The 22,669-nt window shown below is 50.1% G+C and overlaps 1 protein-coding gene across 1 annotated transcript in view; it reads left to right on the top strand.

The window, feature by feature from the left end:
- Positions 1 to 19,733, top strand: part of BMP7 (bone morphogenetic protein 7) — a gene marked incomplete at its 5' end in the record, with an annotated part of 86,369 nt that extends 66,636 nt beyond the window's left edge. The window contains 4 exons of the mRNA XM_010841900.1: positions 8,587 to 8,784; positions 13,939 to 14,015; positions 15,864 to 15,974; positions 17,693 to 19,733. Coding sequence (XP_010840202.1) covers positions 8,587 to 8,784; positions 13,939 to 14,015; positions 15,864 to 15,974; positions 17,693 to 17,842 — 536 coding nt within the window. The remainder of the gene's footprint in view (positions 1 to 8,586; positions 8,785 to 13,938; positions 14,016 to 15,863; positions 15,975 to 17,692) is intronic.
- Between the last annotated feature and the right edge of the window lie 2,936 nt (positions 19,734 to 22,669).

The raw sequence follows: 22,669 nt of genomic DNA, 5'->3' as shown, positions 1-22,669 counted from the left end.
CAAACTCTTTCTGTAAAGTGCCAGATGATAAATGTTTTGGTTTTGTGGGTCAGACACTCTCTGTGAGGTTCCTCAACTTGGTCATTAGAGTGGCAGTAAATATATGCACTAAAGCAGATGGTAAATGTGTGCATGGATGTGCAAGGCTTTGTTCCAACAAAACTGTATTTGCAAAAAGATGCAGAGGGCTGGATTTGGCCCATGGACTTTAGTTGGCCATCCCTGGTTAGTGTTAGCAGTGAACCCAGCCCTGCCAGGGAAGCAGAGCCGCTCTGTAGCCTCCCTGGCCTCTCCAGATGGCAGGTGGGATGATACCAGCCCTGATGGACTCTGAGAGTGTGCAAAGAGTGTGGGGAATGGGCAACACGAAGGATTGCACCTCTGCTTCACATCACAGAAATGAAAATGTAGGTCCACACAAAACCTGTCCGGAAACATCTCATGACGCTTGTGCTCGCCCACGCTGGAAACAGCCTACGTGTCCTTCAGCTGCTGATGCGTCACCAGGCTTCGTGCATCCACACTATGGACCGTGAAGCTCATGGCACCGTGAGAGCATCTCAGAGACACGTGGGTTGAAATAAGCTGACACAGAAACTAGGCGTGCCTGTGTATGAAATGTCTAGAAAGTGCAAACCTGTAAGGATGCAAAAAGGTCAGTCATCGCTAGAGTCTGGGAGTCGGGGAAGGGAGTGACGAGAAAGCAGGCTTTCTCCTCCTTGGCACTGTTGTCATTTTCTGTGTGCTTTTTGGGGTGGGGATATCCTCTGTGCTGTTGGATGTTTAGCAGCATCTCTGGCCTCCACCCACTCCATGCCAGCAGCATCCTTTGCCCCAAGTTGTAAGAACTGCCACTGTCCCCTGGACGGGGCAGGTTCAACCCTGGTTGGACGCCCTGAGATTAAGTAGCACAAGGGGATTCTTTGGGGTGTGGGCAGTGCCCTGTATCCTGATAGAAGTGATGCTGAGATGAACCCATACACACATTAAAACAGATCTGTTTACCAAAAGAAGGTCGATTTTTGTTGTTCAGTCACTCAGTCACGTCCGACTCTTTGCAACCCCATGGACTGTAGTACATCAGCCTTCCCTGTCCTTTAGCATCTCCCAGCATTTGCTCAAACTCATGTCCATTGAGTAGGTGATGCCATCCAACTATCTCACCCTCTGTTGCCCCCTTCTCCTCCTGCCCTCAACCTTTCCCAGCATCAGGGTCTTTTCCAGTGAGTTGGCTCTTCACATCAGGTGGCCAAAATGCTGGAGCCTATACATTAATTTGAAAACAAAAATTTAAGGAAGGTCAAAAGGGAGAAACAGAATACCCCATAGACAGGCAAGCCATGAATTCTTCTAAGGATGAAGAAATCAGCAATTGGCAGAGTTGTTACCTACCTGTTGGGTGGGTGGGAGGCCTCCCCACTGTGGTTGTTATAGTCTGTGGCGGGGTCAGTCACCATCACATGCCGGGAAAGGCTTTTTATCTTGACTAAAGGAGCATGTCTTGGCAGATAAAACACAGATGGTTGTTCAATGTGAATGGCCTGGTTTAATGTGAATTTCAGATAAACAGCAAATCACTGCATAAGATAAGTATGTCCCATGTATTGCAAACATTATTCATTTATCTGAAATTCAAATTTAACTGAGCATCTTGTACTTTTATTTGCAAAATGTGATAACCCCCATCCTTGGGCAAATCTTCAGGTTTTTTTTTTTTTTTTAAACCTATTAACTCTTGTCTAAGGCTTCCTAGGTGGCTCAGTAGTAAAGAATTCACCTGTCGATGCAACAAACATAGATTTGATCCCTGGGTCGGGAAGATCCTCTGGAGGAGGAAGTGGCAACCCAGTCCAGTATTCTTGCCTGAAAAATCCCATGGGCAGAAGAGCCTGGCAGGCTACAGTCTCTGGGGTCCAAAGAGTTGGGCACCCCTGTGTGACTGAGCACGAGCACTAACACTTGTCTAGAATATAAATCCTTTTCATCTTTCCCAAAGATACAGACCTATGTTAAAATCAGATGTGTCTCTTTTGCCTAGATGAATGTCACCCAACTCAATCCCTCTGCCTAATACGTTTGGCTTGGCTCTCTATTCAGTGTGGTTTGCCCTGGACATTTAGAGACAAATAAAACAAATCTTTGCAAGTGCTAAGTGAAGCCCATATATTGTAACATCATAAAATGAAAAGGAATTCCTCTCCCAGCCAACCCACGCGTCCTCTCCCCCAATATAACCTTTCTCTGCCCTTTGTGGGGATATTAAAACAAAAATAAACTTTATGTATGTACATATCCACGTATGTTGGTATATGCTTTAACTTTCTTTGCTCCCTTGTGGAATCACACCGTATCATGTTCTGCCTGTCACTTGGCAGCCCTTCCTTCTGTCGGCCTCATGAGAGCCTAGACCTGTCTTGTTCCTGTCGGAACACCCCTCCACCCCCAGGCACAGAGCCGTGCTGGGCTCAGGACATGTGGGCGCCAGGGATATTTGTAAATAGATGAATGGATTGTTTAGGTGGCTGGTTGGCACTCCATGCTGTGCCCCCTCATCCAATTGTCCTGCTTTAACAAAGCATCACATCGTCTCTGAGTTTCACATCAAAAAACTTGACCACAGTGACTTCCCTCTGGCATGTCTGTGTTGCCTGACTTACTTTTGGGAGGGTATACATAACTGCTGGCTCTCAACCTGGGACATTTTGCCTCCCAGGGTTCATGTGGCCAGATCTGCAAACATGTCGGGGATGCATTTTGGGAACAGCCAAGTATGCTGCTAACACAGCCTACAATGCCCACAACAGTGCCCCAGAGAACCATCAGCCCAAATGCCCAGTGCTGGATAGAGAGGCGGCTGTATTTGTGATCACCTTCTTCGTGAGCTTGCTTTTTTCCCCCAAAGTATGATTCCAACTTTATCAAATATGTGCATGGGTAAGAAGAGAAAAGACTAGAAGGAAAAGCTAAAACTATTTACGGAATTACGGACTTAGCAAACTTTGCGGTATGAATTTTGGAAAAATCCGTTTAACTGGACTAGGGTTTTTTCACACACTGTAAAATGCAGTAAAAAGGTAAAATTTTCAACATGTAAATGCTGGGTGGGCTCAGTACGACGTGCTTAAGTATGACACCACCACAGGTGGCATACTGGTCAGGATCTAGCTGCCTGCACAGACAGGCAGTCTGAGGGCTGGTGACCAGTCCTGCCTCTGATCTCTCCTGCCTGTGGGCCAGAGTTTTGGTGAAACGTGCTTTGGGTCCCGTCTGAGAGCTCTAGCCTGTGTGGGAACAGTGGGTGCAGAGGACCATCCCTGCCCTGAGGTGTTGATTATTTGTAGGAGGACAATGTGTGTTCAGGGCTCAGAGAGGCTGCCCTGAGCACTATGGGGGTCCAGGGGAGGGCATGGTGGATGGGGGCTTGTTTCTGGACCCCCACTTGGCTTCCCCTCTCCCCACTCTATCTGCTCCCCACACACCAGCCCCAGTGGGCCTCTTGCCACAGAACTCTGGCCCTGCCACATCCTCTGGGGCTGCTAACACAGCCTACACCTAGAACATGATCCCAAGCCCCCACTGAGACCTCATGTGACTCACTGCTGACCAGTGCCCGCTTGTCCCTGAGCGCATCTCCCTCTCTGCTCAGCTTGTGGGGGCTGCCACCTTGCTTGGTGCTATGCCCAGCATCAGCACAGCACAGTGCCTGGCACACAGTGGGGGCTCCATGAATCGTTGTTGATTGAACCACTAAATGAATAAGCACGTTGTTTGTTCAAACCTTGGACGGAAGGGGACAAGGCAAAGGAATTTGCAGATGCAGGACCCCTCAGCAGCCACAAGAGATGAGATCAACATGCATTTCATTGACAAGGAAAGATGTCCACAGTACGTTGCCCCCAAACCAGTTTTTTTGTGAAACAGCAAGGACAGCATATCACTAGGTAGTGTTTTCATAACCTCCCACCCTAACAGGAAGAAAAGCTATGACAAACCTGGACAGCATATTAAGAAGCAGAGACACCACTTTAACGACAAAGATCCATATAGTCAAATGTTCCGTTTTTCTAGTAATCATGTCCCAGTATGAGAGTTGGACCATAAAGAAGGCTGAGTGCTGAAGAATTGATGCTTTTGAACCACAGTGCTGGAGAAGACTCTTGAGAGTCACTTAAACAAGAAAGAGATCAAAACAGTCACTCCTAAAGGAAATCAACCCTGAATATTCATTGGAAAGCCAGATACTGAAGCTCCAATACTTTGACTACCTGAGGTGAAGAGCTGACTCATTGGAAAAGACCCTGATGCTGGGAAAGATTGAAGGCAAAACCAGAAGGGCGTGACAGAGAATAAGATGGTTAGGCAGCATCACTGACTCAGTAGATGTGAATCTGAGCAAACTCCAAAAGATAGTGAAGGACAGGGGAGTCTGGCATGCTGCAGACCATGGGGTCACAAAGAGTCAGACATTGACTTACCGACTGAACAACAACAACCCCAAGAGGAAGCCAGGGGATGGACCCAGTTTGGAGTCCTTCATTCCTCATTCTTCCCAATTGCCAGGGTCACATAGTTGATGTTTCAAGGAACACCAGGGAGAAGACGAGTCTGGGAGAGAGCTGTCTCCTCCCCCACCCCTGGGTGGCTCTTTGAGGTGTGGCCCTGAGTGAAGGGGGCCTCTAAGCTCACGTCAGCCTCCACCCTGTGTTAGGGAACCTTGACCTCTTTTTAGCTCACAGGGCAGCTCAGGAGGGAGACTGGGGTATTTGCAGCTCTGGGACATGCTGATGTCACAGCTGAGAACTTGACCTTTGGCTCCAACGGAACAGGGTTCAAATCCTGGCTCCACCACTGACCTGTCGCAAGGCCTTCATAGTGTAACCTTTCTTCTCTTTATAAAGTGACATCATGATATCTGTTCTGTGGGACCATGTAGAGGGTTGGATGGACTGAGTGCTCCATCCGCTGTTGGCATGGAAGGCATTTATGTGTTCATTTAATAAATGGTCACTAAATCCATGAGTGCCAGGCACTGTGATAGACATCCTTATACTATTTATTAACAAAAACTGTCTCCCAGCATTCAGTGGATGGATCATTCCTACCCCTGTTTTTTTTTTATTAATGAATTAATTTATGTATTATTTATTTTTGACCAGCTGCGTGCAGGCTTTCTCTAGTTGTGGCAGGTGGGGGCTACTGTTCGTTTTGGTGCTGGGCTTCTCACTGCAGTGGCTTTTCTTATTGCAGAGCACGGGCTATACAGCAAGGTGGCTTCAGTAGTTGTGACGTGGGCTTAGTTGCTCTGAGGGGTGTGAGATATTCCCGGACCAAGGATCAAACCAGTTTCCCCTGCATTGGCAGGCGGGTTCTTTACCACTTTTTTTTTTTCTTTTTTGTACTTTAAAAAACTAACGTATAACTCACAAAACGTGGAATTCACCATCTAGTGGTTTTTAGTACACTCACCTTCTCGTACAGTCATCCGCTGTCTGGTGGTCTTCCCCAGAAGTGACTTCCTGTCCATTAGCACTCACCCCATGCCCTTCCTTCCCCAGGCTCCTGGAAACCATAAATTTACTTTCTGTTTCTATGGATTTACCTATTCTGGACATTTCATATGAATGAAACCATATAATATGTGATGCTTAGTGACTGGTTTCTTTCATGTAGCATAACGTTTTCAAAGTTCATCCATGCTGTAACATGGATCCGTACTTCTTTTTTTTTTTTTTTATGGAGAATAATATTCCTTTGTATGGATACACCACATTTTATTTATCCATTCATTAGCTAATGGACATTTGGGTTGTTTCCACATTCTGGCTGTTATGAATAATGCTGCTGTGAACCCTTGTGAACCTATGTCTTTAGTTCTCTTGGGTGTATACTTAGGGGTGGAATTGCTGGGTTGTATGAGAACTCTGTGTATAACTTTTTGAGGAACTGCCAAACTATTTTTCAAAATACCTGCAACATTTTTATAACCCCAACAGCAGCATAGGAAGGTTCTACTCTCTCCACGTCCTCACCAATATTCGTTTTTTGTCTGCCTTTATTTTAGCCATCTTAGTGGGAGCAAAGTGACATTTCACTGTAGTTTTCCATACTCCTGCTTTTGAAGCTGAATGTCTTTTGTGGTGACACAGCTTTTACCTTTTAAGCCTTAATCTTTTCTCATATTTGGTGACAGAAGGGGAATAATCCATAGCCACCCTCAGTGCCTGTGCTCCACCAGGCCCAAGATAACTTGCTACCCCATTCTCTAGTTCCCAAGCCTCTAAGTGAAGGGGGTAAGAAAAACCCTAAGATGGCAACTCGGACTAAACAAAGAGGTTTATTCATTTGGGTGATTGGGGCAAGAATCCGGCCAGCTTTAGAACTGGTTTGATCCAGTGATATACGAGAAATCACGTGTCTGTTGTTCTGTCTGCTCTTCCTTCCACCAGCTCAGCCCCGTTTGATGATGCAGTCCACCTATGGTGGCCAGATGGTGGCTGTTTCTGGGCTCTCCTTCCTCCCTCAATGCTGTCCAGGGAAAGAGAAGGTTGCTCTGAACCCTACACTTGGAAACTTCCATTCATTGGCTCAATTGGGTCACTTGAACCAATCACTATAGTTGGAGGGTTGGTTGCTGAGTATTAGAATACAGGCCCCGCCCACTATGGCCGGGCTGGAGTCAGTTTAAGGCACAGCTGCCTAAATAAAAATTGAGTTGAGTAGCAAGAAATGGGGTGCGGGGGAGAGGGCATGGATGAGACAATTGGCATTGCCCCTGTTTCACAGATGAGGAAATAGAGGCCCCAGCATGCAGCTTCCTCATGGGCTGGTCACCAGCAGATGTAGGTTTCAGCCACCTGGAGACCCTCTTCCCTCTGTCTTCCTATTTCTCAGCTGAGGCTGTGGGACCCTGGACCTGGCTGTACTGCCAGTGGCCAAAGCGAGCCAGACACCCTCCCTCAGAGGTGCAGTGACTGCATTTAGTGGATCTGAAACAGCATCAGGTTTTCAGGGAGGCATTTTTATTTTGCCCTAACAGCCTTCCAGGGGGAGGAGGGTGGTGCACAGTTCCTAGGGGCTCGACTTTAATGGTTTCTTTTATAGAATCATTCAAATTATAGATGAGTGAACTCGAGGAAACCCTGCTAAAGAATGCAGGAAAGCTGGCGTTTAGAGGGACTAAGGTGAAGTAGTGGTGGGTGGGGGAGCTGTTTTGAACATTTGCTGTAATACAGCTAAAGCAAATGCCCCTGATGCTGAGCTGGTCCTTGGGCATCTGGGTTTGTGGACATCTGGCCTGTCTGGAGAGCTCCAGGGAAAGTTGATTCCAGAGTGACTGGGCCCAGTGCCTTCACTGGCCTCCAACCCCTTTCACCAAACGTGCAGGGACCATATCTGTCATGATTAAGCAGCCTGCCCTGGTTTCAAATTCAGCTCCCTCACTTCCAAGCTCGTTGTCCTTGGGCAAGTTTTCGGCCTCTCTGAGCTGTTTTGTCTTCTTGCTTTATCTTCCTTTGGAATACTTATCACCACTGGGCATGGTAGTGGTTATTGACCAGGGGAAACTTCTGCAGAAATTAACACTTGTGACTGGCAATTTGTTATGTAAGTGAATACTGAGATGTCTCTGATCAGTTAACATTGGAGTAACAACACGTTTTAATACGTCTCAATAATGAGTTAAGTATGTATTGACCAATGTCTTCATTGTTGCTGCGGCTGGTAGCCTGTTCTTAGCCTCCATCACACCGGACCCACCCTCAGAGCACAGAACACCCTGACTGCCTCAGCCGCCTTCTCACCCAGTATCCGGGGTTGCCAATTCTCTTGGCATCCCTCTTCCTCTTGTTCTGGCTTCCTTCAGATCCTTTGCCAGCGAGCAGTGCTTGTGCACAGCCTCTGTTGCATTCCCCAGACCTCTCAGATGGAAACAGGGCCCCTGGGCTCAGCCCTCACGTCGCTTGTCTGATCTCCTGGACCACTGTCCTGAGCTAGCATCTAATCTAATGAGCACTTCCGGTGTGCAGAGGTCTGCTGGGAGCATCTGTGTGTAGAATGTCAGAGGCTGAATGTGAACCCAGGAAGGTAGGCCCAGGGCCAGAGCCTGTCCTGCCTCCAAGGCTGTCTCTCCTGCTGGTGAAGTTGATTCCAGATGTGGCTGGGCCCAGGTGAAGAGGGATGGGGAGTCAGACTAGGACTCAAAGGGTCCACTGCCTGCCCACCTCCCCCTCCCTCTTCCCTTGGGCGTCAGGTGGGGGTTTCAGTTGGGAGCCGCTGAGTCACACTGTGTCACACCCCTCCTGGCTCCGTTTGTCTCCGCGCACACATCACCACGGGCTCCCTGCCCTGCATGATTCCTGCCTGCCTTCCCCACCAGTGTGCACGCCCAGAGGCCAGGGAGTTCTCTCTGTGACTCCCACTGTGTTCCAAGTTCCTAGGACAACCTGGTGTAGAGTCAGAGCTGAGGCCATGCTGGTGATGGAGGAGTGGCAAGTACACGGATGGACATTGTGAGGTTCGCTAACGTGACATCTGTTCAGCCCTTCCCACTAACCACCTGTTCTGTGCATTTGACTGCTTCCCGTATAGGACAGAGCATCAACCCCAAGTTGGCGGGCCTGATCGGGCGGCAGGGGCCCCAGAACAAGCAGCCCTTCATGGTGGCCTTCTTTAAGGCCACCGAAGTCCACCTCCGCAGCACCCGCTCCACGGGGGGCAAGCAGCGCAGCCAGAATCGCTCCAAGACGCCCAAGAACCAGGAAGCCCTGCGGGTGGCCAACGTCGCAGGTACACCGGGGTGGGGGGTTTACTCCACGTACCCCCAAGAGCCCACAGGGAGCCCCCTGCAGGACTCCAGCCGGGGGTGGCTCAACATCCATGCATGTGCTCCACAGATGGTTCTGGAACCCATGCAGCAGGAAGCACCACCCACAGAATCCCTTCCTGCCCAGAGCTCACCATCTTCATTGTGTAAATTGTCTTATAAATTCATTTCGAAATGCAAGTAGCGGAACATGAGTATCACAGGATGCCAAATCATGTGAAATTTCTAAACAAACAAAACAAGAGCTACAAATAAATAAAGGAGAACTATGAAAACATACATAGAGGGAAGACTTCACCCCATTGTCCTGAGGAAGGCAGGGAGAAAAAGTGAAGGGCAGTTGCTGTATCTTTCATTTTATTTCTTCAAGTGAAATGCATTTGAAACTCATGGCAAACTTTAACACTTGTTGAACATGGGTGGTAAGATTTTCTTGTAGAGCCTTCCCAGCTCTGGGTTCATCATGAGCTGGAAAAGGCCTGGGGTTGGTGGGAGGAAGTGTGGAAAGGAGCGTGGGGGTGTTTAGAAGGGTGAGGGGGTGTGGCAGAGCAGCCCCCACTCTCAGATCCACATATGTTGTCAATAGCTTCTTCTGCCTTACCTGGAAGGTCATTTCCAGAATTTTGAAATTGCTGTTCATTTTCCTTTTCAGGGAAAAGCAAAAATACAGTTACTGTGATTGGTGATGTTTTTTAAGAGCAGGGCGCCCTGCCAGATGGACTCCAGTGAGTCTGTGTGGTTCCAGAGTTTGTGTGCAGAGATTTTGTAAGAATTCTTTTCTGGCAGGTGCATCCACTCTTTTTTAGGCTGCTCAAGTGAAATCTGATCCCCCAAATTAAAAAAGCAACAAAATCTCTTCATTTGTATTTTAAGCATGCTCTATGCCGGTTTCTCGGGGGTTGGGGTTCAACAGCGAAAGCCCAGCCATGGCCCACAGTTCATGCAAGGTGGGCAGAAGGGGGCTGTCACTCACAGGCACGCTGATCACAGCCCTGGGAGCCAGGAGATGGTGATGAGGGACCCTTTAGGGGATGGTTCAGAGGAGACTTCTTCAGGGGCAAGCTGGTGCCCCCAAGGTGAGGCTGGGTGGGCTGGAGACCAGCACTCCAGACAGTGGGACGCACAAGTGGAGGGAGTTTTCATGGCAGCTTTGGCGGGCAGTGGAGGGCAGGCCACGTGGCTGGGACAGGGAGGGTGCGGCTGGGGAGTGAGCAGAGTCAAGTGTCCTCTTGGGAGCCACATCGTGAGTTTGAATTTCATCCAAAGCAAATTTGGAGGCCTTTGCAGGGTTTCAAGCTGTGATGTGGGGTGGGGTTGATAAGCAGCTCATTCTGGCTGCTCTGAGAATGGTGGGGAGCAGGGTGGGGCGCTTGGGGAGGGTCAGTGTAGGGAGACTTGTTAGAGGCTTTTCCATGTCAGGCAGGCAGGAAGTGCTGGCAAATGTCAGCCGTGCAAAATCTCCCATGTCTCAGAGGTCTGTCAGGTGTAATGGTCTGACCAACGCAATGAAAGGGGAGGGACTGCCCTCAAAGTCTTAGAATTGCACACCCAGCTTCCCCACCACATCCTTACCAAACCGCCGTCGTCTCCACTTACATAACCCCCAGGACGGGGCCCTCACTACCGCACATGACAGCTCTTCTACCTTGGCTAGGATCTGCTTTCTTGCTCTAGATTTCTACTTCCTGGTCCTGTTTGAAGTTCACTTAAATCCTGCCTGGAAGTTTAATTAAAAAAAAAAAAAAAACAAAGCCTGGGCCCCACCACAGTCTTAAAAATCCAGAATCTCGGAGGGTGTGTTTGCCTGCACATTCCCATTGAAAGTGCTTTACCTCCTCCCATAACAGCTTCCCAGATGGTACAGTGGTAAGGAATCTGCCTGCCAATGCAGGAGACATGGGTTCAATCCCTGGGTCAGGAAGATCCCCTGGAGGAGGAAATGACAATCCCTTCCAGTATTCTTGCCTGGAAAATTCCCATGGACAGAGGAGCATGGTGGGCTTGCGTCCATGGGATCACAAAGAGTCAGACACGACTGAGCGCCTGAGCACACACACACCTCCCGTGATGGGCTAAGAATCCTGCTGCAGGGGCACACGAGTAGAAGCCTCTCCCCCATGGGAGCCCTGTGTGTGCTGGGGGGACTGGACATGTTCTGCCGACATGCCTTGCCCCCCAGAGGCCTTCAACTGCTCTTCAGACTGTGTGGTTTGGGGTGAGAAGCTGGGATCCTCACTTCCCTTCCACTTCCTTCTCCCACCCCCATTTGGACCCAACTCCCCTGGTCATTAGCCATCTTCACCAGATGACCCGTGGGGGTGGGAGCTGAGTCCAGGCAGCTGCTCAGGCGGGGCTTGTGGAGGTGGATGAAGCAGCTCCTGCTTGCCTGCCCGCTTCGGCTGGGGGCGGGTGGGGCAGGGCAGGAGGGCAGGCCAGCTGGGAGTGCACTTTTTGAGCATCTCTTCTTCCTTTTCCTTGTCTTTCTGTTAAGAAGAGGTCAGAGTGAAATAGTTCTGACCACTTCCTCCCAGAGCAGCTGTGTTCCAGGGGAGCCTGGAGGAGCCAGGTGTCTGAGGTCCCTGAGGGCAGAGTCAGGGCCCAGCCCATACTGGTGTGCCCACAGCTAGCTTCAGGAGCTGCTCTTGGCCTTGGCCTGTGGGGCCTTGGGCTTCAACATTAAGCCAAATATCATTGCCTTGTTTTCAGGGTTGGGGAAACTGCACTGAGGCCCCTACTCGTAATTGATTAGACATTGCTAATCAATTAAGGCACTTTCTTCTCAGTGAGCCTGCACGTACCTTCAGATTCTTCTTTACTCAGGGCACCAAACAGCCAGCAATGTTAGTTCTCAACACACAGCTTCTTTGCCACACCCCTGGCCCAGGCTAAAGTGCTCAGACCTTTGTCTTGTTCAGGCTCCTTCACACAGCATCACAGCTGAGGTTGCTCCTGTCTCTCCCATCTCCCTTCCGCCTGTCTACAGGGAAGGAGGGGAAGAAGCCTTGTGGAGTTGCTGCCTGGGGTTACAGGCGTGGTCACAGCGATGGAGGCTTTCCTGGATTTCCGCTGTGTCTGTGCCTTCCAGATGGCACAGTGTGAATGGTCCAGGAGGTTGCTCGGTTCCCCTCTGAGGGGTCCCTTGGCCTTGATCTTTGCATATGAATGACCACCGGGCCCTCAGCAGCCCTGCTACCCTCATAGCTGGCATTCTCGCTCTTCAGCCCTCAGGTTAGGTCCTGAGGTGAGGAAGAGGGGCCCAGGACTCCCATTCCTGCTCCATCCTCCCTAACCTCCCTCACCCCCAGCAGTGGAGCTCAGTGCAGACCTTTCCCCTCCTCGCTGCCAACTGCCGACCCCAGCATCGCCGCCTCATTCCCATCCTTCTGCCCACCACCACTCCTGTCCTGGTTATTGCTGACTTCTAACCCTCCTCTCCATCCCACCCTGTCCTTATCCTGGAATCTCCTACCTGGCCCACCATCTCACTTCCTTTGGTTCTTACACAAGCACCACTTCCTCTGAAGGCTCTTGGTTAGACAGCACAGAGCCCCCAGCACATTGTTCCTGTCCTCCTCTCCTCCCTTAGTTCCTCCTCGATGCTCGTCTAGATGGAACGTAATTGGTGTTTACTCATTTGGTCATCGTCTGCCTCCCTTGCTGGAAGATAAGCCCCTCGATGCTTCATTCACACTTGTAGCTCCAGTGCCCAAACCAGTATCTGCAAACCCATAGATGCTCTGTAACAGTTTGTGGGAATGAACAAACGAATGAATGAATGAATGAATGACATACTGGGCACCAAGGTAATGAGGGCCTGAGACACCCAAAGCCCGGTGCTCCCTGCCGCCCTCATTGGGATCATCTCACTGGTTCTGAGTGTTTCCTAGGGGCCAGGATCCCTCCCTCCTAGAAACTTATAGGCCATTCTGTCATAATCAATTGTCATTTCCTCACTGGTTTGTACATTTTTGAAAATGTCTTCTCTCAACCCTAGATATAAAGATGTGTGTAAAATTAGGAATGTTCACAAAAGCCAATGGAAAGCTCATGGGAAATTTTAGATGGAAGAGAGAGAGATTGTGGTTAAGAAAAAAAAAAAATGAATCCCTCTTGCTCCTGGGTACAGGGAAGATTGTGCAGTGGCAGCAGAGGATGTGTTTGTGTCAGAGAGAAAGGGAGACAGAGAAAGAGATAGACACAAGGAGAGAGACAGAGAAACAGATATTCCTGCATGTTTACAAGCGCTCAGTTACAAACCCCAAATTCCTACCAACTCTACATACTTCTGGAAAACCCCAGTGCATAATTTTCGTTCCGCAGAGGAACCTCAGTGTTGTGTTTTTCTGAAAGGTCAATGCGACTTGACTTTTTGCCCTCTCGTGTCTTCTCGGTGGTGGGAGCTTTGTCCCAGGCCCTGTCTGTGCCTTCTCCTGCCTCCCTCCATGGGGCTGAGCATCTCGAGGCGTGAGCCTGAGTGGAAGCAGCACACCCCCCTACCCCACCCCCATTCAGGCATGACGGGATGCAGATGGACATGGATTCCCACATGGAATCTGGGCAGACATCAGCAACCAAACCAGAGAAAACAGCGTGCACAGGAGGATCCAGGGATAGCTGTGAACTAAGACTGTGTGAGAGATGGGGGCTTTGGTACCACCCCTATGGAGGCCATTTTCAGGGGGCAGAAATGAGTTTTGAGGCTACAGATGCCTGAATGACCTTTGTGTCCAGCTCCCAAAGTTTGCTTGGGGTCACGCCACTGCCTTAGACTGCTGCTGCTGCTGCTAAGTCACTTCAGTCGTGTCCGACTCTGTGCGACCCCATAGACAGCAGCCTATCAGGTTCCCCTGTCCCTGGGATTCTCCAGGCAAGAACACTGGAGTGGGTTGCCATTTCCTTCTCCAATGCATGAAAGTGAAAAGTGAAAGTGAAGTCACTCAGTCATGTCTGACTCTTAGTAACGCCATGGACCGCAGCCTACCAGGCTCCTCCGTCTGTGAGATTTTCCAGGCAAGAGTACTGGAGTGGGGTGCCATTGCCTTGGACTGAGGAAGCATTAATGCGTGTGTTTCCTCTTCCTCCCCATGGTACTTCACCTCTGCTCCCCATCACTGCAGAAAACAGCAGCAGCGACCAGAGGCAGGCATGTAAGAAGCATGAGCTATACGTCAGCTTCCGGGACCTGGGCTGGCAGGTAAGGGGGAGGGTGGCTGGGTCTGCCCTGGTGTCGGGAACCTCTGGTATGGGCTTCCCTGTGCTCCCCACCATGGTGGTGGGACTGGGTCCCCTATGTGCAGTGAGCCGTGGTTCTCATCTCTTGAGATTCCAGCTGTTTAATCGTTAAGTCATGTCCAACTCTTTTGAACCCCCATGGAATTGTAGCCCTTCAGGCTCCTCTGTCCATGGGATTTCCCATGCAAGAATACTGGAGTGGGTTGCCATTTCCTCCTCCAGGGGATCTTCCTGACCAAGGATCGAACCTACGTCTCCTGCATTGACAGGTTGATTCTTTACCACTGAGCCACCTGGGAAGCCTCATGTTCTAACTAGAGGCTGCAGGGATGCCTCATGAAACCCAGGAGCAGAAACCTGGTTTCTGCTAGAGACTCAGGCTAGAACCAGAAGCCCAAACACTGTGGACTGTGAACCTCATTCTCCACGTGAACCCCATTGGCACCCTGCACTGGCTGCTTCCCTCAGATATGGACAAGTCCATGTGCTGGAATCCAGCCACCTGGAGGGCGGGCCCCCACCCTCTGTGGTGTCTGTCTGCCTTCTGCCCCTCCTTCCCCCATCTGTGCTTCAGATTCCCAGGGAAGGGGCTGATTGGCCCAGCTTAGGCTAGGTGCTTGTTCCTGAACCAATCAGGTATTGTAGGGCTGGGATCATGTCCTAGGACCATGGCTGGCCCCCTCTGGAACCATTTAGCTGAAGCAGGGCAAAGGGCAAGGGATGAATCCTAGAAAAACAGTATCTCAACTGTTGATGAGTTTCTATGACCTCCTGGGCCTTTTCTAGGCATTGGAGATGCAGCTTTGGGCATAGCAAGGTGCCTGCCTTCATGAAGCCCAAATATCCCTGGAAAGGGTGTTGTCATGAAATTACCAGGGCCATTGGTTTTGTTGTTCTCCCCTCACAGAGCTTGTATTTCGGTGGGAGGGTCCAGATTCTTCCCAGAGGATAGTATGGTGTTCCCAGATACGCCCTCAGGGGTCTTGTGCACACAGCTTGGAGCCCTCCTGGGATTCTGTCCTCACTCTTAGGATGCCATCCACAGTCTAAGGGGTTGCTCACGTCCTAGTGTGGAATGGAGCCCCCAGGTGCACTGAGTCCCTGAGGGGTGTAGTCATTGCTAGAGCGCCATTTCTGTGCTGACCTGACCACAAAGCATCCTTTGTTGAGTCGCACAGTGTATCAGGCACTGTGCTTCGTGAAGCGAGGTCTGAAGGCTTTGTTAACAGACGGCCCATGCTACCACGTAGCAGGGGTAAGACTGATACCCTCGGTCACCTCTGTCTGTGCCACCTTCCAGTGAAGAGCCAGTGTCCATTCTGGGCTCAGCCCAGCCCCCAGGTTTTTCCCTCATTTTTACTGTCTGTTGGGACAAGGGCTTCACAGCTGGCTCAATGGGTAGGTAAAGAATCTGCCTGCAGTGCAGGAGATGCAGGAGACGCGGGTTCGATCCCCAGGTTGGGAAGGTCCCCTGGAGGAGGGCATGGAAACCTACTCCAGTATTCTTGTCTGGAGAGTCCCACAGACAGAGGAGCCTGTAGGGCTACAGTCCATAGTGTCTCAGAGTCTGAAGCGATTGAGCACTCACGCACTAGACCAAGAAAGGCTGCCTCCTGTTTCTTCTGCCTCTGCAGGAGCCCCAGCCGCCCAGAAGGAGGTGGGCTATGCCTTTGACCTCTGGGAGCTTCGGAATCTGGCCCACAGGAGGAGGGTTTCAGCCTGGAGGGTGGGACCCTGCCGTTCCTACTTTGTTCTGACCACGCCCCTCACCTGACCATGCCTCCTCATGCTCTCTGATCTCTCCCCACAGGACTGGATCATCGCACCCGAAGGCTATGCCGCCTACTACTGTGAGGGGGAGTGCGCCTTCCCTCTGAATTCCTACATGAACGCCACCAACCACGCCATCGTGCAGACGCTGGTGAGTGTGGCCTGCGTGCCGTCCGGGGTGTGGCCCGCCGCTGCAGCAGGGCCACCAGATCCGGCCTCATGTCCCTCCAAGCTGGGGCCACAGCACGTCTCTAACATGTTATGAGTTTCTGGAGCCCTGGGCCCTATTGCTTTCCTGGGCCCTTCCTCCATAAAAAGTATGTTTAACAGGATATAAGTATAATCATTGTGTATGATCTTCAACCCTGAAGTGCATTTATTTCTCCTAGTTTTAAAAGCAGCTAGAATAGTTCCTAAAAGTATCATAAATAAACAACACTGTGCCTAAGGGCAGTTGTCCTGGCCTTGCCTCAGTCTGGGTTGTTCCTGGTAGTCAGCATCCACCTCTTTAGGCTTCCCCCATCCCCTGCTCCACAATGTCTGGGCTTCCTACAGGTGAGGCAGCCTTGAGAGTTGGTCCCCTCCTAGAGTTCACATCTTTGCCTCCTAGCCTTGATTTCATGGCTCAGCCATTCAAGGGTGTTTATTGAGGCAGAATCATCTAATATAGCCTAGACTTGGACCATCCAATATGGTACCCACTTTTATATGTGGCTCTTGAATACTTGAATGTGGCCAATCTCAACTGAGATGTTTTGCAACTATAAAATACACACTGAGTTTTGAAGCCTTAGTATAAAAAAATATAAAATATCTCATTCATGACTTATGTTAAGTATATATTGAAGTGATAATAGCTTTGAAATGCAGGGTTAAATTATATTATTTAAATTTATTTCACCTGTTTCTTTTTCATTTTGTAGCATATAGCTACTAGAACATTTTAAATTACACTTGTGATTTGCATTTGTTTTTCTTGGACAGGACAGGCCTGGTCCAGAGGCCAGCAATCTTTTTCTGAAAACAGCCAGATAGTAAATATTTTTAACTTTAAGAGTCATAAGTTTCTGTTGCAGCTATTCACCTCTTCTGTTATAATGCAGAAGCAGCCACAAACGCTGTGTGATGAATGGGTGTGGCTGTGTGCCAACAAAACTTTATTTATAAAAACATGTGGCAGAGCAGGGTTTGACCTGCAGGCCGACCCTTGTCTGGCCCAGGGGTTCTCAACTTGGGGCAGTTTTGCCTCCCAGGGAATATTTGACAATGTCTGGCTTCCTCGGTGGCTCAGCGGTAAATAATCCACCTGCAACGCAAGAGCTGCGGAAGACATGGGTTTGATCCTTGGGTCAGGAAGATCCCCTGCAGGAGGGCACAGAAACCCACTCCAGTATTCATGCCTGGAGAATCCCATGGACAGAAGAGCCTGGTGGACTACAGTCCAAGGGTCGCAAAGAGTCAGAGGCGACTGAAGTGACTTGACATGCACGTCCGGAGACATTTTTAGTTGTCACAGTTGAGGGGTGGGGGTGGAGTGCCTCTGACTTCTAGAAGTGGAGCCCAGGGATGCTGTCAAACATCCTGGAATGTCAAAGAGGGCAGCCTCATGAGGGAGAATGACCCGGCCCCCAGTATCTTCCTAGCTGTATGCCATGTGACCCTGTATGCTCTGGTTCTCTCATCTGTAAATCCAGGATAACCCTGGAACTGAGTTAGCCAGCCATCAAGTGCTTAGAACTGGGAGTGCCCAGTGAGTGTCACCAGTGGGGATTCTGTCCAAGCAGTACCTGTTCCGTACAGGAATACGGAGGCCAGGGAGGAGTGACTCTCCAGGTCTCACCACCACCACCGTTTTCGGGTGTGTTTCAGGTGCACTTCATCAACCCGGAAACGGTGCCCAAGCCTTGCTGTGCTCCGACTCAGCTCAATGCCATCTCTGTGCTCTACTTTGATGACAGCTCCAACGTCATCCTGAAGAAATACAGAAACATGGTTGTCCGGGCTTGTGGCTGCCACTAGCTCTTCCCGGAAGTCACACGCTTTCGAGTCGCATTTTTCTGGATCCTGGGTCTCTCACAGTCCAGCACCTCCCACCTCTTGGGCGAGGAGCCAGCAGACCACCTGCATTTTGTGAGGCCTTCCCATTCCCTCTCCCCAACTATAATGCTGTAGGAGTGTTAAGGAATTTGAGAGGCAGATGGCTTTTGATCCGATTTTCATCAGTATCCTACGGACAAGATCCTACAAGCTGCTGCAGGCAAAACCTAACAGGAAAAATATATATATATATCAAGAAAAATTGCTGGGCCCCGATCACTGGCTGTGAAGTCTCAGCCGTGCACCAACTCGTTCCCAGGGGTAATTACGACACCCTTCAGCCCGGCCACCAGCAGTGGGAGGAAGGGGGTGTGGCCAGGGGTGGGCATGCTCTTGTTTGTGTGAGAGGAAGATGAATGCAGAAGTCCCTGTAATAAATGTCACAATAAAACGAATGAATGAAAATGGTTAGGATGGTACAGATATATTTTCCTAAACAATTTATCCCCATTTCTTGGTTTACTCTGATTTCATAAACAGAAGCTGTAGCTGGCAGAGGGAGTGGAGGCCCCCTTTCTGTGCCATTCCAGTTTCATTCTGAGGCTTGCCCAGGCCCACTGTTTATGTAGGCTCACCCCAATGCCAAGATTTGTCCAGTGAAGGAGAGGGAAAATTTATCCTTGGAGTTGGGAGTGTGTTGACCTTGAAGGATAAATAGGTTCCATCGTTCAGCCAGGTGCCTGGTGGCAGAAATTAAGATAAGTGTGTGAAGTACTGGCAGACACTTGGAATTGGTTTTCCAACTCTCCCCCCAGTAGGAAGTCAGTGAGAGGTGGCAGTTGGAGGAGAAAAGCAGTCAGGACAAAACTTGCAGCTCAATCCTGAGTTAGGGCCACCATAGCTCTATTTTAAGAAGCACACTAGCTCTTAACGGGTGGATGGGCAGGAGGGTCATCCATCCCCCAAGCAGACTCCTCTATTGGCCGTTGATAGCAGCATCCTAGAGTCTGGGCTCTGATGAGGGCCTCTGTAGTCACCGATTTTCATTCGCAGACCCCTACGGGAGGACCCTGCAAAAGAATCAGCCCCTGGAAGCAAGGGAAAGGTGACACAGTGGGAGGTCTGCTGGGAGCAGGATGTGCAGATATGCATCTCAAATGGAAGGCTGAGGAAGCTGTCTTGAGAGTGTCCTGACTGGAAGGTACCGTTTCTGACATGGCCCTCGGCACATGCCTCTCTCACCTTAGCCAGAAGGTCCCCAGCCTCCAGCTGCACCATGGGCCCTGGAGACCACCAGGCTGTCTGTGAACAAAAAACAGGGTTATCCAGGTGACGCCTGCAGCCCCTTGGATCTGGTCTAGTGAAGAACTGTCTCTCCATGTTGATTAAGTTAGCTCCTGGAAACCCGGGGCCCTGTTTTAATTTTCTTTTATTTTTTCTTCTTCGGTAGCTTGGGCTGCAGCCTTCACTCTGCCTGGTCAATGGGGAAGAGTCGCTGTTTTTGTTACATTTTGTTTTGTCTATTGACAGATCTGGGGATTTGGCGAGATTCCCTCTTGCTGCAAGCTTTCACACCACGTACACCCCTAGCATCATTTGTACACTGAAACCTGTAAATAGCTGTTACAAAACAAAGAAATTATTTATGTCATCTGAAGCTCATTTTAGACCCTCTCCAATCCCTTGTTCAGGACAACAAGCTTGCTTTCCTCCAACCTGTTTATTTTCTTATTTAAGACTATTTATTAAATGGTCAGACTGATGTACCTTCAGCCATTGCATAGAGCAGTCCTCAGAGAAAATGCTGTATATAGACAAAATAAAAAGGGTTTTGACTTTGCAATAAAAGGAGACATTTGGTTCTGGTTTTGGGCCTGTGTATGTCTGTGTTGTTTTTTCTCTCGATGCCTGGATATTGGAGTTCTCTTGGTCTGCTGAGAACTCTTTGCCTTAGCCTCCACCATTAACACGCTGTTTATCATCCAGGCCTGGGGGAGAAAGGGACGCTCATCAGTATTCGGTACAGCTGTGCGGGGCTCCGGGCAGGAGAGATGGAACCAAACAACAAATATGAATTTAGTAGGCTTGACTACAAAGATCCTTGATTGAATTACAGTGCAGCTGTCAGCAGCTGTTTCAAAGAGGCAGGGGGTAAATTAGCTGTGTTTACTGCTAACATAGTTGAAAGATTTAGTCATCCCAATAAAACAGAGGCAAAGAAAGAAAAAGAAATAGTAATGGGGGTGGGGGAGTGTACACCCAAAACTTTAAAGTGGCGCAGGCCCCAGAGCCCAGCACTGTCCAGTGCAAATTATTTCAGCGGTTTGGGGCTGCTGTTGGCTCCCGGCTTGAGCCATGGATGGCCCCCAGCGGGCCTGGCGAAGGCAGCCAGGGGCCTGCTGAGCACGCAGCAGCCCGCAGCCATGCGGTGTGGAGCAGCCGCTCGGGTCCCTTTCCGCTTTGAAGTGCATGCTGAGGTCACCTGATGGATGTTAGAATCTGGGCCCATTCCCTGGCCCGGCTGCCTGCTCTTTCCCTGTTGCCTCAAATGAAGCAGCCGCTCCTAACAAGTTCCAGCCCCTGGTTTCCAAACCTTCTTGTCATTGTCCCGATGCATGATCCAGCTTTTGTTCTGCTTCCAGGCTGGAGACCAGAGCCGCACACCAGAGGGCCAGATGCAGCCTGCAGACGTGTCTTATTCCTCCTGCGTGCATGGTGTTTATACATTTTTAAAAAGTGAATTCGTTGCCAACACGTTTTTGAAAATCAGAAGGCTGGGGTGAAAAAAAATCTCAAATTCTGGCTTCTGAGCAGTTGGCAGATCTGGCCTCTCCCAGGCCCTGTTCTTGCGTGGCGGCTCCGGCTGGAGCCCAAGCGCAGTATAGCCGCAGTCTTCACTGCTCCCTGTTGTCTAGCTCAGGAAGGTGCAAACATCAGCTGCTGTTTTTAAAAGTGTAGGTTATCTGTTGATGTGTGCCCATGTCTCTATTAAGAGTAGGAAAGTAAAAGCTGGACTGAGGGCTTCTCTGATGGTCCAGTGGTTAAGAATCCGCCTGCCAATGCTGAGGACATCGATTTGATCCCCGGTCCAAGAAGATTCCATATGTCATGGGGCAACTAAGCCCGTGCCCCACAACCCAGGAACTGCAACTACTGAGACTTTGGGCCACAACTACTGAAGCCCGTGCACCCTGGAGCCCCTGCTTTGCAAATGAAGCCACCTCAGTGAGAAGCCCTTGCACTGCAACTGGAGAGTAGCTGTCACTTGCTGCAACTAGAGAAAGCCCATGCAGCAAGTAAGACTCAGTGGAGCCAAAATTAAATAAGTAATTTTTTAAAAAGCTGGACTGAATGAGCCACACTTCACGGGGAAGAGGACAAGCCTTTGCTCCTCTCTGGCTCACTTTCCCCATAGACTGCCAGTTGGATCCCTACAGGCAGGTGTGTCTGGCTGAAGTGCCGCAGGTGACATCATCTTTGGCCTGCACCTTACTCCCTCCTGGTTCCCACCTCTCTTGCTCTTTGTCACCTTGAAGCCTCATCTCCTTGTGCCACTCACTGAGCACCTGTGTCAGGGACCATGGCTACCACCACTTGGCGTGATGTTGTCAGTGTCCATTCTAAGAGGGCACAAAGAGGTAAAGGTGTTTACTCAACGTCACCAGATAATAATTGCTTGGACCCAACACCTAGGCTCGACCCTATGTTTATCTTACAGCCTCCTAGGTCTATTTGTGAAATGTGGGGAAGCCTGGCCCCCAGCCCTAACTCTCCAAATGACCTTCCCCAGTTCCCTGCATCTGTCCCTGAATGCACACTGAGTTCCTGGACCACAAGCTCAGGTTTTGGGTCTCCTTTCCACTTCCAAGTGGCTTGAGGGACTTCATCTGTGAGTATGATGATGAACCTTTAGCTTCCCTGCTGGCTGGGCCCAATAGCCCCACCTGCTATACAGTATAGCTTACCTGACCTGATTTCTGCTTTGTTACCTGATGATGACAACGTGTGGACCTCGCTGGGAGGCTGGGAGGGTTAGCAGTGGTTATGGGGCCATGTGCTCAGAAAATTCTCACTTGTACATGTTGAGTCCTTCCCTCTGTTCATGTCTTTTGGAGAAGTTGAATGTATCCGTTTCCCAAGGCTGCCATCACAAAGGATGATAGAGATGTGTCCTCACCGTTGTGAAATGTGTCCTCACTGTTCTGAAAGGTTGTAAGTGTCAGCCAGGTGTCAGCAGGGCCGCACTCCCTGAGATGCTTCAGGGAAGGCACCTGCTGTGTTTCTTGCCACTTCGGTGGCTGCTGACATCCTTGGCTCGTGGCTGCACCTCTCCAGTCTCTGCCACTGTCTTCACATGGCTTCTCCAAGTTTCTGCGTCCTTCCTTCCTCTGTGTGTCTCTTAGAAGGACACTTGTCACTGGGTTTAGGATTCACCCACATAATCCAGGATGATCTCACCTTGAGATCCTTAGTTACGTCTGCAAAGACCTTTCTTCCAAGTCAGGTCACATTCCAATATCCTAGGGATTGGGATACGGATGTGTCTTTTGAGGGGGCCACCATTCAGCCCTCATCATGAAGCTGCCTGTCCCTCTCCTGAGACCTTGACCTGCTTTCCTGCTGCAGAATTTGGGCATCCTAGCCGACCTCCATGGTCCTCACTGTGCCCCCAGCTGCTGTGAGTGCTGCTGTGCGAGCCCTGCAGCTCCTTCCTTGCCCCATGACTGGAAGGGGGTTGTCGGAGCCCAGCCCAGCTTCCCCCACCCATTCCAAGCCTTCACCCAGGCATGCTGGACCCAGATAGATCGG

The sequence above is a fragment of the Bison bison genome, unplaced genomic scaffold (assembly GCF_000754665.1).
Source record: "Bison bison bison isolate TAMUID 2011002044 unplaced genomic scaffold, Bison_UMD1.0 scf7180017864167, whole genome shotgun sequence".
NCBI classification, from domain to species: Eukaryota; Metazoa; Chordata; class Mammalia; order Artiodactyla; family Bovidae; genus Bison; species Bison bison.
This window is presented reverse-complemented; position numbering and strand designations above follow the sequence as displayed.